General features: G+C 37.4%; 1 protein-coding gene across 7 annotated transcripts in view; it reads right to left on the bottom strand.

Moving 5' to 3' along the window:
* The window catches only part of VPS13D (vacuolar protein sorting 13 homolog D), a 252521-nt gene that overhangs the window by 189208 nt on the left and 43854 nt on the right, over positions 1–19459 (bottom strand). For all 7 annotated transcript variants that reach the window (XM_058552933.1, XM_058552934.1, XM_058552936.1 and 4 more), the window contains 4 exons: positions 17608–17698; positions 15927–16053; positions 13468–13648; positions 2015–2197 (listed from right to left, as the gene is read on the bottom strand). In XM_058552933.1, the coding sequence (XP_058408916.1) occupies positions 2015–2197; positions 13468–13648; positions 15927–16053; positions 17608–17698 (582 nt within the window). The remainder of the gene's footprint in view (positions 1–2014; positions 2198–13467; positions 13649–15926; positions 16054–17607; positions 17699–19459) is intronic.

Below are 19459 nucleotides of genomic sequence, written 5' to 3'. Positions count from 1 at the left end.
CTTCCATCTAAGTTATTTTAATGAACTCATTGCCACACCCTTTGGAAAATCCAAAAGAGCTACAGCTATTCAGGAAAGGGCCAGTAAGACACATAGCAGGAATAGCCTTTGCCAGTTTAATTTCCCCACATAAACCTAGTCCTAACACTGGGAGGTAAAATCATATCATGGCTAAGAGCATGGAGTACATACTGAAGGCAGACACATCAAGTCTGAGGTCCACATTGTACTCCTTCCTAACTATATAACCCAAAAGAAATGACTTAACCTATCTAAATCTCTATTTCTTTATCTGGAAAAATGGTGTTAATAATATTAGATACCTCTTAGGTTACTAATAAGAACAAAATGAACAAACATATAAAGAGATTAGCACAGGCTGATGCATGAGCATTCAACAAACATCAGCTATTTATCGCTCTTATTGTCAGTCATAAGAGCTTACAATCAAATCTTATGTACATCCTCCTTCAAAAACTCTCTCTCCCCATGTTATTAGCTGTTAGACCAAAAAGGAACATATCTAACTGGGAATTTCAGTAAGTGTTTTCTTTTTTTGGTGAGGAAGATTGGCCCTAAGCTAATATCTGTTGCCAATCTTCCTCTTTTTGCTTGAGGAAGATTGTCCCTGGGGCCGGCCTGGTGGCGTAGGAGTTAAATGCACACACTGTGCTGCAGCGGCCCAGGATTCGGATCCCGGGCGTGCACCGACGCACCGCTTGCCAAGCCATGCTGTGGCAGTGTCCCATATAAAGTAGAGGAAGATGGGCAGGGGTGTTAGCCCAGGGCCAGTCTTCCTCAGCGAAAAGAGGAGGATTGGTGACAGATGTTAGCTCAGGGCTGATCTTCCTCACAAAAATAAAAGATTGTCCCTGAGCTAACATCTGTGCTAATCTTCCTCTATTTTGTATACGGGACACCGCCACAGCATGGCTTGATGACTGGTGTGTAGGTCCACACCTGGGATCCAAACCCACGAACCCAAGGCCACTGAAGCAGACTGTGTGACCTTAACCACTCTACCACCGGGCGAGCCCCCAGTAAGTACTTTTCTGACATGCTAAAATGAGTTTGTACGAAATAAGCAGATAGAATAAAAAGCTGCCGTGGAAACCAGCAAGGTTTCACTAAAATACACTCCAAGAACAAGACCATCTCTAGGTCCAGCAATGTTACTCAGTCTCTTCAACTGCAAAAAAGGATGGGAGGGGTTCATTAGACCATCTCTATGGTCCTCTCAGTGCGCAGTCTGTAATTTATTAGGTGTTCCCATTTTTATCATTTATTCTCAAGTCCTAGTTTTTCCAAATGTAAAATGAAAATAACAACAATCATCATCCCAATTACCTCCAAACATTATTGTAAGAAATAAGTGCTAAAGTAGTTTTAAATTGTTAGGCCGGCCCCGTGGCTTAGTGGTTAAGTGTGCACACTCCACTGCTGGCGGCCCGGGTTCGGATCCCGGGCGCGTACCAACGCACTGCTTTTCTGGCCATGCTGAGGCTGCGTCCCACATACAGCAACTAGAAGGATATGCAGCTATGACATACAACTATCTACTGGGGCTTTGGGGGGAAAAAAAATAAATAAATAAAATTTTAAAAAAAAAGTAGTTTTAAATTGTAAAGCAAATACTGTATAAGATTTTATTATTAAGATACTTTTAAACGGCTTCAGATAAACCTTGGGCCAAATCACGTCCTCGGAAAAAAGCCATATAGTGTAAAAGTTGACTACAATAAGGTCAGCCTGTGAGGAAAAGCATTATAAAGACGGAAGGTTGGTTCTCCAGTTTGTTCGCTAAAATAAGGTACTACACACAGCTAAGTAAGGGTTATAATTTATACCATCTCTATTAAAAGGTTAGTTGAAATGTCAAAAAAATATTCTTCACACCATATATACTAAAAAAAAATAACAGCAGTTAGGAATCATCTTAAGGCAACATATGAATTTTTCATATGGTGTTCAAATACTAGTTGAACTGAAAAGGGAATGGAGACTGACTGCTCACCTTATCTTGTAAGGAAAAGGTCCCAGGAAAACCGGCAAAGAGAAACTTGTTCTTGACTTTCAACTTCCCCAAATTTGCTACAATCAGATTATTTGATCTGGAACTTTCTGGGATAAGGAGAACAGGAGCACCAGCCTCAATATCCAGGAGAACCCGTGAACCGCGCTGGGCTTGATCTCTCACCTGAAAGAGGAAGGAAGACTGACTCAGAGGTTCAATTAATTCTCTAATTTTAACATCAAACAACCTTAGGTTCCCAAAAGTTTCGTGAATTTATAAATTTAAAACAACTAAAATCACAAAGAGTATATTCTATGACCACCATGGGGTTAAATTAGAAATCAGTAACAAGAAGATAACAGAAAACCCTGAATACTTGGAAATTAGACAATACACTTCTAAATAATCCATGGGTCAAAGAAGAAATCACAAGAAAAATAGAAAAATATTTTGACCTTAAAAAGAACAGTATATTAAAATTCATGGGATGCACTTAAAACAGTACTTAGAGGAAAATGTTTAGCATTAAATGCTTATTTTATATAAAAGAATAAAGATCTAAAAATCAATGATCAAAAGCTTCCATCTTAAGAAGCTGGAAAAAGAAAAAGAAACCTAAGTAGAAGGAGGAAAATAATAAAGAGCAGAAACCAGTTATTTAGAAAACATAAACAATAGAGAAAAATCAAGTAAACATTTATAGAACACTACACCCAACAACCATAGAATACAGTCTTTTCAAGTGCACAAGTACTCTTAACAAGTATGCCATAATACAGGCCTCAATAACTTGGGTAGTTGAAAAGACCGAAAAGTGATAAACTTCTACCTATATTAATCAAGAAAAAAGAAAGGAAACAAAAATCACCACTATCAGGAAGGAGTGTGGGATGTTGCTACAGAACTTACAAATATTAAAAAGATAAGGGAACCTATGAACAACTTCACGCCAAGAAACTGACAATTTAGATGAAGTGGACAGATTCATTAAAAAAAAAAAAAAATCACACAAACTATCTACAGCTACCATCATATTTAACGATGAAAGAATGTTTTTTCCCTAAGATAAGGAACAAGACCAGGATATCCATTCTCACCACTTCTATTCAACATTGTAGTAGAAATCCTAGTCTGTGCAAAAAGGCACATAGGTTGCAAAGGAAAAAATAAAACTCTCATATTCACAGACAACATAATCATCTATGTAGAAAACCCTCAAGAATCTAAAGGAGGGCCGGCCTCGTGGCTTAGCGGTTAAGTGCGCACGCTCCGCTGCTGGCGGCCCGGGTTTGGATCCCCGGCATGGATCCTGGGCGCGCACCGATGCACCGCTTCTCCGGCCACGCTGAGGCCGCGTCCCACATACAGCAACTGGAAGGATGTGCAGCTATGACATACAACTATCTACTGGGGCTTTGGGGGGAAAAATAAATAAATAAAATTATAAAAAAAAAAAAAAGAATCTAAAGGAACTTCTTATAAGTAAGGATAGCAAGATTACAGGATACGAGGCTAACATGTCAATATACAAGAGTCAATTATATATATCACTTATACTTTCAATAAATAATTGGACATTGAAATTTTTAAAAAATTGATATCATTTACATTATCATCAAAAACTGGAAATACCTAGACATAAACCTAACAAAATAAGTGTAAGACTGGTACATCCCAAATTATAAAGCATTGCTGAGAGAAACTGAAGACCTAATTAAATGGAGAGATATACCATACTCAAGGATCCAAAGACTCAATATTGTTAAGATGTCAATTCTCCAGATATGTAGATTCAATGCAATCCCAATCAAAATCCTAGCTGACTTTAGGGTAGAAACAAACCAGCTGATTTTAAAATTTATATGAAAAAACAAAGGACCTAGAATAGCCAAAATAAATTCGAAAAAGCACAATAACATTGGAGGATTTATACCACCTGATTTCAAGACATACCATAAAGCAACAGTAATCAAAACAAGGTGGCTTTGGCATACAATTAAATATCAATCAATGGAACAGAACAGAGAACAAAGAAATACACACATAACGGTCAATTGATTCTAAACAGAAATGCCAAGATAATTCAATAGGAAAAGAATAGTCTGGAGAGGGAGATATATATATAGGAAAAAAAATCTCAGCCCTCACTTCACAAAACACGCAAACAGTAACTCAAAATGGAAGAGATCTAAAATTATAAAACTTCTCAAAGAGGACATAGGAGAAAATTTTCGCCACCTTGTGGTAGGCAAAAAGATTTCTTTGATAAAACACAAACAGCACCAACCATAAGAGAAAAATTTGACCTCATCAAAATGAAAAACTTCTGCTTTTCAAAACATAGTATTAAGAAAATGAAAAAAGAGTTAGATGAGCCCCTGCCTAACCCAATAATGAAAATGTTGGTAGGCAGTATTACCAGCAGAAAAATAATTTATCCCAAAGTAACAAACATGTAGGCAGGTAGGCAATGCTCAAAATTATTTTAAACGTAAAATAAAGCTGGGAATCTATACAACTCTGTATACTTGAAATGAAAGTTTTCATACTTGTATGAAAACAACTTTTGAAATAGCACTTGAAAAAGACACTTTTAAAAAAGCCACAGACTGGGAAAAAATATTTGCAATACTTACATCAAACAAAGGACTCATATCTAGAATACACAGAGGAAGAAATAATGTCAATTCTACACAAACTCTTCTGAAAACAGAAGGGGGAACACTTTCCAATTCATTCTACAAAGCTACTGTTGCCCAGTTACCAAAACCAGAAAAAGGCATTCTTTTCTTTTCCAGAAAAGAAAACTACAAACTAACATCCCTCATGAGTATAGATGTGAAAATCCTTAACAAATCTTGAGCAAATCAAGAAAACGGTAAAAGCATCCACAGACAATAAGTAAATGAATGACCATGGCTGTATCCCAATAAAACTTTATGTGTGCGTGTATCTATGTGTGCATTCTCCTGGGCCGTCATTTGCCCAGGAATATGGAATATGGAATATGGAATAACCGAATGCTTTTCTCCTGAGATTGGAAACAAGGAAATGATGTCTGCTCTCACCACTTCCATTGTACTGGAAGTCCCAGTCAGTGCAGTAAGGGAAAGAAAAAGAGATGAAAGGCATACAGATTCGAAACGAAAAAGTAAAACTCTATTCACAGACAACATGATTATCTATGTAGAAAATTCTAAAGAATCTATAAAAAAGGAACTAGATCTAATAAGTGTGTCTAGCAAAGTTGTAGGGTGCAAGGTACAAAAATCAACCGTATTTCTATGTACAGTCAACAAAGAATTGGAAATTGAAATTTTAAAAACTATCATTTATAATAGCACCAAAAATATGAAATGCCTAGGGATCAATTTAACAAAAGATATATAAGACCAGTACTCAAAACTGCAAAACACTGCTGAGAGAAATTAAATAAATAATGGAGAAATATACCATACTCAAGAAACAGACCTATGGGTGCTAGGAGATTGGTAAGATTAATACTTTTTTCCAGATTCCCTATAATTTTATTATGCTATTTTTATATTTAAAAAAAAATACATTCTCTGGAAGATACACAGGAAGCCGGTCATATTAGTTGCTCCCAGGAAGAGACACTGAGAAGTAATTGAGAGACTTTTCTCCAAGTGTCCTTTTTTACTTTGATTCTGCACCAAATCAATATATAACATATTCAAAATTTTTTAATCTCCAAAGTTGACCTACAGATTCAACACAATCCCAATCAAAATTTCAGCAGGCTTTATTGTATAAGTTGACAAACTGATTCTAAAGTTCATATGGAAAAGCAAAGCATCTAGAACAGCCAAAATAATTTTGAAAAGACAGTTTCTTATAATGTTAAGCACACAGTTACCACATGATTCAGCAATTCCTCGCCTAGGTATTTACTTAAGAGAAATGAAAACATACATCCACACAGAGACTTGAATGTAAATGTTCACAGCAGTTTTATTCAAAATAGCCAAAAACTGGAAAGTACCCAATGTCCATCAAGTGGGTGAATGGATAAACAAATCAAGTTATATTCAAACAATGGAATACTTCTCGGCAATAAAAAAAAATGCACTGCTGATACTCGCAGCAACACGGATAGGTCTCAAAAGCATTACGCTAAGTGAAAAAAGCCAGACACAACTGACTACGTACTGCATGATTTCGTTTATAGAAAAATTTTTTTTTTTTTAAAAGGCAAAACTATTGTGATGGAAAGCAGACCAATGGCTGCCAGGACACAGGGATTTGGGCTAAGGGACTGTTTGTATAGGGGCAAGAGGAAACTTCTGGGATGACAGAAATGCTCTAAATCTTGATTGCGGCTGTGGTTACAAGACTATATACAATTGTTAAAACTCACTGAATTGTACACTGAAAATTGATTAATTTTATTGTAAGTAAATGATACCACAATAAGGCTGACAAAAAGTATAATGTATAATATAATGAAATGTTTCTCATATGTTGATTAGCAAAAATTATAGATTATAAAACAGTAAGACCAAGACAGATACTTTTTTCTACTTATTCACATTTTTTATTGATAGTTTTTCTACTGCCTATAAAAAAAATATGTATTACGGGGGCCAGCCCAGTGGCATAGCGGTTAAGTTCACGCGCTCCGCTTCAGTGGCCCAGGGTTTGCAGGTTTGGATCCCGGGCACGGACCTACACACTGCTCATCAAGCCATGCTGTGGCGGCGTCCCATAGAAAGCACAGGAAGATGGGCATGGATGTTAGCCCAGGGCCAATCCTCCTCAGCAACAAGAGGAGGATTGGCATCAGATGTTAGCTCAGGGCTAATCTTCCTCTCACACACACAAAAATATATGTATTACTTTTTAAAAAGAGAGAAAAATACAGCCTTTACCATATAAAAGGCTCTTCTTTTTTTTGGTGTTAAGTACATAAATTAGGAGAATTTACAACACAATAAATACTGTCTTCACTTTCTATCTGTACATGATTGGCACTACTGTCTATCAACCCATGACTACTGCCTGTTTGTTCTGTTTTTAAGTGAATTTTACACTTAAAATTACAAGTTACAAATTAATTCATATTCACTGTAGAAAATTTAGAAGAGAAAGACAAACAAATGGACAAAAATTGATATCATCCATAATTTCACCTCCACAGATAAATACTGTGACCATTTGGGTAGGTTATTGTCGAAGTTAAGAGTAGCAACTCTGACACCCGACTCCCTGAGTCTGAATCCCCACTCTGCCACTTACTAGCTTGGTTGAGTTGCTGGGTCTGTGTGTCTCACTTTCCTTATCTGTAAAATGGGACTAATAATAGACCCTATCTTAATGAGTTGTTGTAAGGATTAAATCAAACAACGCACCTAAAACACTTAGAAGTGAGTATGTGATATTATTAACACATCAACGCCATACCACTTTAGCCTTTTTTTTCCTATACATTTACACACACAACTGTATTTTTTAAAGTTCACTATATTAACTTACAGATTCAAAAATAATAAACCATTACTGGCATACTGTATAGCTCTTACTTTTTTAACATGCCTTAATAGTTACATGTTAATGGGAAAAGCACAGAATCACGAGTTAACCAGGGCTAAGAGTCTCAGACAACTAGAGTTAAGAGTTACTGTTTCCTCGCCTATAAAATGGCAACAGCACACCTGTCCACCACTACCTCATTATGCATCATCATAACTAATTATCTTTTTTTTCTTGTTTGTACCTTCTCACTAAAATACAAGCCCCACGTGGGCCGGCCCGGTGGCACAAGCGGTTAAGTGCGCGCGCTCCACTGCAGCAGCCCGGGGTTTGCTGGTTCCGATCCCAGGCGCGCACCAATGCACCGCTTGTCAATCCATGCTGTGGCGGCGTCCTATATAAAGTACAGGAAGATGGGCATGGATGTTAGCCCAGGGCCAGTCTTCCTCAGCAAAAAGAGGAGGATTGGCAGATGTTAGCTCAGGGCCGATCTTCCTCACAAAAAATAAAAAAATAAAAAAATAAAAATAAAATACAAGTCCCATGAGGGCAATGACCTTGTCTTTCTTGTTTTCCATAATGTTCCTAGCACCTGGCAGACAGTACGACACATCATTCCTCAATGAACATTCACTAAATAGTTGAAGAAACCAACAAATAAGGTTGTAAGGATCCAATGAGAATATATGTGAAAGCACTTTGAAAACCCCAAAGGATCATTAATATAAATAATTACAACCGAATTTATAGCATACTTATTTTTGCTGTCTCCATTTTCCTCCTGTAACTGAGTCAACAGAAGAACAGCAAGAAAAATAACTCGCCAGTGTGACAGCTTACAGCGGCAATATCCAGACTCCAGATTCTTGTCCCAAGATTTCTAAATTATATATCTTAGCTCCACCAAAAATCTGCACTCCTGATTGCTCAGTGAATAAAGAAGTTTAATATAAGAGACATCATGTAAAGTAGAAGACACAGGAAAATAATATCATACTCTGGGGTAAAAAATAAAGGAAACGATTTATATTCGGCCCAATCAAATTAGGTACATGATATTCTTCTAATCTCAAACCTTAAGATTAAAAAGAAATTTAAAGTCCCACTGGATTACAGACACTAGAAAACGTAGGAATAAAAATCCAGTTACAAGTCAAAGGTAGAGGATACCACCTGTCATCAGTACAGTATTAGGAGAAAGGAATTTAAATTTCAAACAAAATAGCCTCTTAATCTTATCACAAATAAAAGTAGGTCTTTAGCTCTCTCTGTAAATCTGAGTAATTCAAACAGCTAGGATTAAAGATCCTTGAGAAGATCAGCTTTTCTTCAAAGCCTACACATTTAGCACTATTCAAAACAGAAAACCATTCCTTTAACTTTCTGCTTGTCTTAAATAATTCGATAAGCCCAAGCTTAAAAGACTTACTGTTTAATTTCAGCTTACCCCAGGAAGTTAACCCCAATTACTCAATAATGCACAGCATCTCATTTCCTAACCCAAATGGTTCCTCACAATAACACTTACTGTTTAAACATGTAAAAATAATTGTTTTAAATGTACATAACAATTCTAATAGACAACATTTAGCAAAGTTGTATTGAGAGTCACAAAAATGTTCATGGTTTTGACAAAACAATACCATTTATAGCATTCAATCCTATAAAAATAATTCAAAAAGTAAAAACTATGTGCACAAAGATATTCATAGAAGCATTACTCATAGGAATGAAAAACTGGAAGCAATTCAAATGTTAAAAAATAGGGAAACGGTTAAGTAAACTAACTTGATGGATTATATAGTTATTAAATAGGATAGTTATGAAAAATGCAAAGCAAGATGGAAAAAGATTATGAAAAAAGGTTACAAAAAGAAGCTGGATTCCAAAAGTGTATGCACAAAATTAACACACTTCATGTACTTTATTATACGTACTCTATGCCTTTCCTCAATTTAGAAGTCTTTTTTAAAAAGCATATGTACACATAGGGACAGAGATTGGATTGGTGGTTACCAGAGGGGAAGGGGGAAGGGAGGAGGGTGAAAGGGTAATTCGGTACATGTGTGTGGTGATGGGTTGTAATTAGTATTTTGGTGGTGAACATGATGTAATCTACACAGAAATAGAAGTACAATGATGTACACCTGAAATTTTTACAATGTTATAAACCAATGTTACTGCAATAAACAAAAAATTAAAAAAAAAAAAAAAAAAAGCATATGTAGGCCATAAATGTAATACCATTTTACACTCAGTAATTGGCCAAAAATGAAAAGGTTGACAATACAAGTGTTGGCAAGGATATGAATTAAAAGGAATTCTTACACATGCCGATGGGAGAGTGTAACTGAGACAGCCAGTTTGCAGAACAATCTGGCATTATCTTGTAAAGATAAACATGTGCATACCCTAAGGCCCAGTAATTCCCCTCCGAAGTATCTCGGAGAAACTCTTACACATGTGCATTAGGAGACACAGTACACAATACCAAGATACTGTAAACAACCCGAATGTACAAAAGGAAAATGGAGAAATCATCTCTGTTATACACAATGAAATACAATAGTGAAAATGAATTAAATGCAATCATATGTAACAACCTGAAAGAATCTTATTAACACACTAAGTGACCGAAAAAAAGCAAGTCACAGAACATTAAATACAGTTTATACCATTTTAATAAAGAGCAAAACAAAAGATAATGTATAGAAATTTTCTTTTTTTTAATTTTTAAAGGGACTAGTAGACCTAAAAATCAGGACAGTGGTTACCTGAGGAGTTAACAAGGGAATGAGAGAGGGAAGGAACACACGTGGCTGTCTTAGCAATGTTTTAATTTTTATTTTGGTGGTGGGTTCATGGATGTTCATTTATTATCACACTTTGTAATTTATATATATGCACTACAGGTATTCTTTTATATGCATCAAATACTAAATTTTTTTTTAAGTTTCTAAAGAGAGAAAAAAAGGTTATATACTCTATGATTATAACCATGGAAACACGTATAGGGAAAGGATACAATAAAAATAAATTACTATGGGGGCCGGCCCCGTGGCATAGCAGTTAAGTGTGCATGCTCCGCTTCGGCAGCTCAGGGTTCGGATCTTGGGCGCACACCAACGCACTGCTTGTCAAGCCATGCTGTGGCAGTGTCCCATATAAAAAAAGTGGAGGAAGATGGCCACGGATGTTAGCCCAGGGCCAGTCTTCCTCAGCAAAAAGAGGAGGATTGGCGACAGATGTTAGCTCAGAGCTAATCTTCCTCACAAAAAAAAAAAGAAAAGAAAGAAAAAAATTACTGTAGACAGCTACTTTTCAACAAGGGAGCCAAGAACGTACAATGGAGAAAGGAAAGTCTCTTCAATAAATGGTGTCGGGAAAACTGGACAGCCACATGCAAAAGAATGAAAGTAGACCATTATCTTACACAGCACACAAAAATTAACTGAAAATGCATTAAAGACTTAAATGTAAGACCTGAAACCATGAAATTTCTAGAAGAAAACACAGGCTGCAGGCTCTTCGACATTGGACTCAGCAACATCTTTTCAAGTACCATGTCTGACCAGGCAAGGGAAACAATAGGAAAAATAAACAAATGGGACTACATCAAACTAAAAAGCTCTGCACAGCAAAGGAAACCATCAAAAAAACGAAAAGACAAGCTAACAATTGGGAGAAGCTATTTGCAAACCATATATCTGATAAGGGGTTAATATCCAAAATATATAAAGAACTCATATATCTCAACAACAAAAAAACTAACAACCCAATTAAAAAATAGGCAAAAGATCTGAATAGGCATTTCTCCAAAGAAGATATACAGATGGCCAAAAGGCACATGAAAAGATGTTCAACATCATTAACTATCAGGGAAATGCAAATCAAAACTACAATGAGATATCACCTCACACCTGTCAGAATGGCTATAATTAAACAAGTGTTGGAGAGGATGTGGCAAGAAGGGAACTCTCATACACTGCTAGTGGGAATGCAAACTGGGGCAGCCACTATGGAAAACAGTATGGAGATTCCTCAAAAAATTAAGAATAGAACTACCATACGATCCAGCTTTTCCATTGTTGGGTATTTATCCAAAGAACATGAAAACACGAATGCGTAAAGACACATGCACCCCTATGTTCACTGGAGCGTTATTCACAATAGCCAAGACTTGGAAGCAACCTAGATGCCCAGCAAGAGATGAATGGATAAACAAGATGTGGTATATATATGCAATGGAATACTACTCAGCCATTAGAAATGATGAAATCCAGCCATTTGTGACCAACGTGGATGGACCTTGAGGGTTATTATGCTAAGCGAAATAAGTCAGAGGGAGAAAGTCAAATACCGTATGCTCTCACTCATAAATAGAAGACAAAAACAACAACAAACAAAGACATAGAGACAGAGATTGGATTGGTGGCTACCAGAGGGGAAAGGAGGGAGGGAGGAGGGTGAAAGGGATGATTAGGCACATGTGTGTGGTGATGGAATGTAATTAGTCTTTAGGTGGTGAACATGATGTAATCTATACAGAAATCAAAATATAATGATGTACACCTGAAATTTATATAATGTTATAAACCAATGTTAATGCAATTAAAAAAAAAGAAGCAAAAAAACAAAATTAATGAATGAATTAATTAAAACATACCTATGGTGCTAGGAGATTGGTAAGATTAATTCCTTTTTCAGATTCCCTATAATTTTATTATACTATTTTTATATTCTAAAAAAACACATTCTTTGGAAGATACATAGGAAACTGGTCACATTGGTTGCTTCCAGGAAGAGAAACTGAGAAGTAACTGAGAGAAGACTTTTCTCCATACACCCTTTTTTACTTTGATTCCATACCAAATCAATATATAACATATCCAAAATTTTTTTAGTTAAAACATAAAATTTTTAAGTGTTGCCACTATAAAGACAATATCTATTTTTTAAATTATAATCTTTTACCCAATAAAGTTTAAAAATAAATAAATAACAAATTTTACAAAGAACTACATGGTACTCGTTTTCTGTGGTTCCCAAACTGTGTGCCAAGACAGACTTATAGTCAAAGATGCGCTGCCAAGACATTTTAGATTTTTGAGGGAAACACATCGTCTGTCAGACACTGCACAAACTACTGACCTGAAGTGGTTTGCATTCAGTGTTCAATCACGCTACCTTCCTTTCAATCATGTCACGTCTTTGCGAAGCTGCATCTTAAGCAGCTGCTGTGATAAAAACCAATCACCCTGAGGAAATAAGCGTGGAACAGGACACGAGGGCTGTGAGGTCCAGCCTGACTCCAAGTTTGAGAAGTCGTACAGTGCCCAAGAGGCACATACAACCTACCAGTGTAGGTTCTTAAACAACCTACTAGTTATTTAAGAATGAAGTAAAAATATTATTCATTTATATGTTATTTTTCGAAACAACTATAAAGTATTTAAGTTGCTTAGACTTAATTACTTTGTAAATGGAAAGGCCATTAGGTGTTTCTTTCAGCCTAGGATGTGCCATGGAAAAACTTCCAAGACATGAAGGGAGCCAGGAACTAAGAAATTTGGGAACTTCTAATCTATTTGAAAAAAACCCTCTTTATATAATGGATATGTTCCTCGGGACCACTTTCCAAGAGAAGTATCCCCACTGAAGTCCTAGAAGGGACCAGAAGTCTTAAGTGTTATCCATAAATTTCATTTATCTTTTCTTAGAGAAAGCTAAAGCTACACTTTAAAGGTAATTAAAACACGCTATAATGAATAAGGAATACAAGCTCTTCAATTACAGTTAAGATTTCTGTAGATGATCAGCGACATGGAAGACATTAGTAAGCATAAAATTCCTAATTACCTTTACTTTTTTCAGTGAAATTTTCCAGATTTAGCTCTAGAGGCTTAACAGTTCTAATGATCAGTCAAACTGGAAAAGCAACTTGGATCAACGAGACGACCTACCGTCTGCCCCTCGATAGCAGCGCGCTGGCGCCCTAACACGTCTTGCAGCTGAGTGAAGTGCTGAATGAAGGCCACCACCTCCGCCTGAAAGCGCTGAGTATGCACGTACTGCACGGAGGCCATCTGGAGGCTCACTCGAACGTCGTGTTCTCTCCGGAGCAGAGGGTCAGGCCGTCCATACCTAGGAGTAAGACAGCAGCAAGATACAAGTTAGTATTTGAAGGAAACCTGGCTTGATTTAGGGGTTTCCCTAAAAAGCAGCTTCAACTATTAAAACAGAAATCCACAATCAGGTTTTACAAAGCAAACGCCAATAATTACTCCCTTCAAAAACACGTTGAAGACATTAAATAAAAATCAGGTGTGACAGCCGGGCTCTAAACAGGTGGGCAGCTTTGGGCGCTGAACTCACACTTGATTCCAGAACTCACTCAAAAGCCACCTGTGGTTCAGACCTTTCTGGGCCTCTTTTTTCCCTGCCTTTAAGGAAAAGTGATTATTCCTGCTCACTCTGTTCTGGCAAGGATTATGACAATATGCCGGCCCGGTGGCGCAGCAGTTAAGTGCGCGCGCTCCGCTGAAGCGGCCCAGGGTTCGCTGGTTCGGATCCCAGGCACACACCGACGCATCCCTTGTTAAGCCATACCGTGGCAGTGTCCCATGTAAAGTGGAGGAAGATGGGCATGGATGTCAGCCCAGGGCCACTCTTCCTCAGCAAAAGGAGGAGGATTGGCAGATGTTAGCTCAGGGCTAATCTTCCTCACCAAAAAAAAAAAAAAGATAAAAATAAGGCCATGAAACAACGGGTAAGGAAAATTAGGCAACAGAACCAATGTTTCTGGGAAAATTTGTCTTCTGGGGCCAAAAAGAAGTTCTTGTTTTACTTCGGTGAAATGTAGGCCAAAGAGTTTTAGCATCTACATTCAAAGATAAATTAGAAAACTTACACAATGGTTTTGAATTGAACGGAGCATGGTGTCACAATAATAAATTATCATACAAGACATAGTCACTGGGGAAAGGAACTCACATTTGCCAAGCACCTATTTAGTTCCAGGCAAAGAGTTTTATATTAGTTATGTCATTTATTATAGAACCATGCCACCATGGTATGTAATAATATAAACAAATCAATCTAAATTCTCAGTAGAGTATAATACGCTCCTCTTGAAAATAAAAGAAGTTCTCAGACATCTTTTAGAACAGTTTTTCTCAACTCTGGTTGAACATTAGAATCACTTTGAAACCTTAAAAAAAAAAAAAAAACACTGAGCACTATCCTAGACCAGAATATTTGGGGGCAGAGCTATATATCTACATTTTCTAACAGCTCCCCAAAACTTTGAAAATTACCATTTTAAACATTCTGCCTTCTGAGAAAACCATCCTTTAATAATTAGATAGGCCTCAAGATGTCTTCTAAAATCTAAGATCGAAAAGATTCAATACAGATTGTGTCTATGCAGCAAAAAGTACATAATGTAATTTGTCACCCATATCTTCAATAACTTTCTCAGGCTAAAATCATTCCAGAACTTTTAGAGTTAGATGGGAACTGATCTAATTTAGTCCTCTCAATATTTAGATAGAAAAATTTATGCATGGCGATGGAGCGACTTGCCTAAGGTCACATTACAAGTTAATGCAAAACCAGCATGAGAGCTCAGGCCTTTTAATAATCAGAATTATCTCAATCTTACTCTGTTTATGAAGCCTGAGTAGCCCACTTCAATGCAAATCCATTTTATTTATTTTAAAGGTACTTAATTTTTTTTTTTTGGCTTGGAAAGATTCGCCCTGAGCTAACATCTGTTGCCAATCTTCCTCTCTTTTTTTTTCCTCCCCAAAGCCCCAGTACATAGTTAAATATTCTAGTTGTAAGGCCTTCTAGGGGCCAGCACAGTGGCGCAAGCAGTTAAGTGCACACACTCTGATGCGGTGGCCCAGGGTTCGCAGGTTCGGATCCCTGGTGCTCACCAGCGCACAGCTTATCAAGCCATGCTGTGGCGGCGTCCCATTTAAAGTAGAGGAAGATGGGCACGGATATTAGCTCAGGGCCAATCTTACTCAGCAAAAAGAAAAGAGAAGGATTGGCATCAGATATTAGCTCAGGGCTGGTCTTCCTCACAAAAAAAAAAAATTAAAAAGGCAGGCCTTCTAGTTCTTCTATGTGAGCCACAGCCACAGCGTGGCTACTGACAGACAAGTGGTGTGGTTCCGCACCCCAGAACCAAAACCGGGCTGCCAAAACAGAGCACACTGAACTTTAACCACTAGACCATCAGGGCTGGCTCAGATCTATTTTAATATAAATCAGGATTCCTCACAATTAGATCATATTGATTTTACATAAGAAGGTAAAATTTTTAAAAACTTTTCTTCATTGTTTAGCCAACAAGAATTTGAAACAGCAAGCAATTATGACAAAATGTTAAGTGAGAAAAGATCGGTATTTTTACTTAAAAGTCTGGAAAATGAGTGCTTCTTCCCCACTTGTAGTAAACCGTTCTCTGTAGAACTCTCCATGGGCTGTAAGGTCACTTAGAGACAGGCTCCCGATGCTTCCCTGTAAGGCCAGGTCTCCCTCTAGGGATGTTAAAATTAGAACACATCATGTATCTTTTTTTGTCATACACCTTAAATACGTCCAGAACAAAAACTGATATACACATGCCTCAGACTCTTCACTATTTAATCAAACTAAATGTCAAATTTTCATATTCTAATATACCCCAAAAAAATATTTTATGCAATATTTCAAATAGTCTCAATATAGAAGTCCAAAGTGAACTGAAATAATACAGCAACATCACACTTTAACATTTACATTACACATTAAATTAAATGCATACACAAATTAAAGGATAAGACCTTTAATGAGATTAGATCACTAATTAGAATTAGTGAATTAGCATAAGGCCTATTAATTGTACAACGGATAAAAGAATAAAAGAGGAAGTGTCAGAGATATGTCAGGTATTCAAGCAACATTAAGTGGATTTTAGTGTGATTTAATAAAAAAAAAGCAAAATTAATGAGACAGACACACTGGAGGCATAGATGTGAAACTCCTCTGATATTACAAAAGTGGAGCCCCTGGAGGGTGGGAAGAACAAAGAAGGAATGTTGCAACATGTACACCTGGATGTGAACCCACAATGAATCATTCTTAACGTGGTGTAGGTATTGAAAAGGGATATTCTGAACTATTGCTTCCGTAAAACAAATTTTATCATCATAATTAGCATTACAAAACAATGACTAAGGTGGATATGTTTGGCATGCTAGTTCTGCTCTCAATGAATCAAAGACACATACTTATTTTTGACTCTTTACGTCCTCTAACAAAAATATCCAAGCTTCTCCCAACTGTAAAGACCTACCTCTTCCAGGAAGCTTTTATAAATTAATTTACACCAGGCATGAAACCTCAATTTCAGTTCATTCCTTCTCCCAAAAGACATTCTTGTTTTACCACAGAGTCAACATTTGAGCTTTGTACAAATCTTCTTTACTTCATTACCAGTTGCTTAAGGAAGGAATAGTGTTTTATTCACACTTTATAAATCCCTACTATTTAGAACCCGATGTACCTGATCACTTGTGTTCTAAAAATTTCAACCTACCAAGTCCCATTAAAAGGATGCCAGCTTTGCTACAACATCCTCTTGCTTAAAACCACGCCTTCTATTGGTGGCTTTCCCCATCTATGTCAATAGATAGAGCGAACATATGCCCTGGTTTCCCAGAGACAGCCCTGTTATATGCCCATTTTAATTATTCATCATGCTCCCTTTCACTCTCAAAAATGTCCCAATTTGGACAAAGAAATTATATAGTCACCCCAGATAATTTGTTTAAAAACACAGATAGATGCAAGGGTCCCTTCCCAACCTAGAGAATCAGATTCTTGGATGTGGAGGGAGTCATGCCAGACACTTGCATTTTTAACAAGCTATCCAGATGATTCTGCTCCATAAGCCAGTATTTGGGAACCACCACCAGAAAATCATGGCCAGACCAATAACCACAATCAAGCCACTGATCCACACCTTACTTAGCATGTGAGGACAATTAGAATTGTAAGCAGGATGTTCAAATTCTTACCAGATTTTGCAAGTTGGATTTTTCCCCACTTACCAATCATTTCCAGGTGTGCCACTAATTTGGACACATTTGCTTTAGCAAGCTCACTGGTGGTCTTATTGAGCACGAGAGAGAGCGAATGAACCTAAGAACACAGAAGATAAAACAAGGCAAGTATTACTGGAGGGGAAGGTATCTTTCAGGTGAACAGCAGAACAAAATCAAGGAAGATGCAGAAAGATGTGGGAAATTGGAAGGCAAGGCTTTTACTGATGCCAATTTCACTTTAGCTTTTCTTAGCCAGTCAAACCAGAATCTGAGGAAAGACCTGATAAGAAAGGAACTCACATCCGGGATCCAAACCCATGAATCCCTGGCCACCAAAGTGGAATGCACCAACTTAACCACTAAGCCACTGGGCTGGGCACAGACCTACACACTGCTCATCAAGCCATGCTGTGGCGGCACCCCATATATAAAGTAGAGGAAGATTGGTACAGATGTTAGCTCAGCAACAATCTTGCTCAAGCAAAAAGAGGAAGACTGGCAACTGATGTTAGCTCAGGGCCAATCTTCCTCACCAAAAAAAAAAAAGAAAGAAAGAAAGGAACTCAACTGGGCAATTTAAAACCCAGGTTCTGTGGTGCCTTCTCTGTGGTTACCTTGTCTAGTCTCTGTTAGTGAATTGCTTTACATTATGAAACAATTTTTCTCATTTTTGCCTTCACCTTTAATATTGCACTATTCTGTAATCACTCATACAGATCATTAAGTCCATTCTAAGAAATCTGTCAAAGCAAAATAATAAATGATTAATATTTAATGTCTGTGGACAAATATTTAATTTGTTGACCAACTTTACCTAGGAACCACAAAGATTTTTTTTTCCAAGAGACAATTATAAATAGAAGAAAATCAAAATCTTCTATCTTGAGAACAGCATTCTTTGTAACAAATAAATCCTGTATTGTGATACTGTCATTTTAACCACTACAAGGACGATACGTCTAGGATTTGTTGAGGCAGGTAGCTCTGAGTGCCATCACTGGGGATAAGGCATTGGTTGAAGCGAAGGAAGGAGAGAGGAGAAGACAGAGAGCAGATCCAACCTCAATCCACACTCACTGCTTCCAAACAGCAGAGACCATGTCTGTCGTACGCACCCCTTTATCTTTAATGCCTACCACAAAGTAGGTGCTCAGCAGACGTCTGATGAATGAATGATTAGGAGGAAAAAAGATGGGACAAGAGAGAAAGAAAATAATAGGGGGAAAGGAAGAAGGAAAAACATGTGTAGAGGAAGGCAGAGAAAAAAGGAGGGGATTATTATAGATGAAGCAATGACTTAGGGGCCACTCAGTGCCACAGAGGTTCTCTTGCAGTAAGCTTCTTGACACAGACCACAGAAGGGAATAAGATTAAAAAGAAGGAGGAAATTTAAAAACCTCTAGTCATTTAATCACCAAAATAACATATATGCTGGGTCTAAAAATGCTTTGTTTGGAGGAATCTGGCTATCATCACCTGAACCCACTCTCAGCATGGATCTTAGCGACACTAAGTGGGACAACCAGATGTTGTATACACCTCCCGGCATAACGCAATAGGGCGCACTCAGCACCACCTATGAAGTGTTCTTACCAAATATGATCAAGTCTCTAGAACTAACTTCCATTTCTAAAATTAGAAGATAAGTCAGATGGCACCACAGGGAAACGAGCTGACAAATCCAGAATGTGGGACACTCTGCAGGACACTAACCCGGTTCTTACAAGTCAATTGCATGGCGGCTGGGGGAAGCGGGGGAGAGGGCTGCTTTACTTTAATTTACAGAGATTTAAGCGACATGACAGCAAATGTAACATGTGAACATTATTTGGATTCCCATTCAAAAGATTCAAATGTC

This window comes from Diceros bicornis, chromosome 13 (assembly GCF_020826845.1).
Source record: "Diceros bicornis minor isolate mBicDic1 chromosome 13, mDicBic1.mat.cur, whole genome shotgun sequence".
Taxonomy (NCBI): domain Eukaryota; kingdom Metazoa; phylum Chordata; class Mammalia; order Perissodactyla; family Rhinocerotidae; genus Diceros; species Diceros bicornis.
This window is presented reverse-complemented; position numbering and strand designations above follow the sequence as displayed.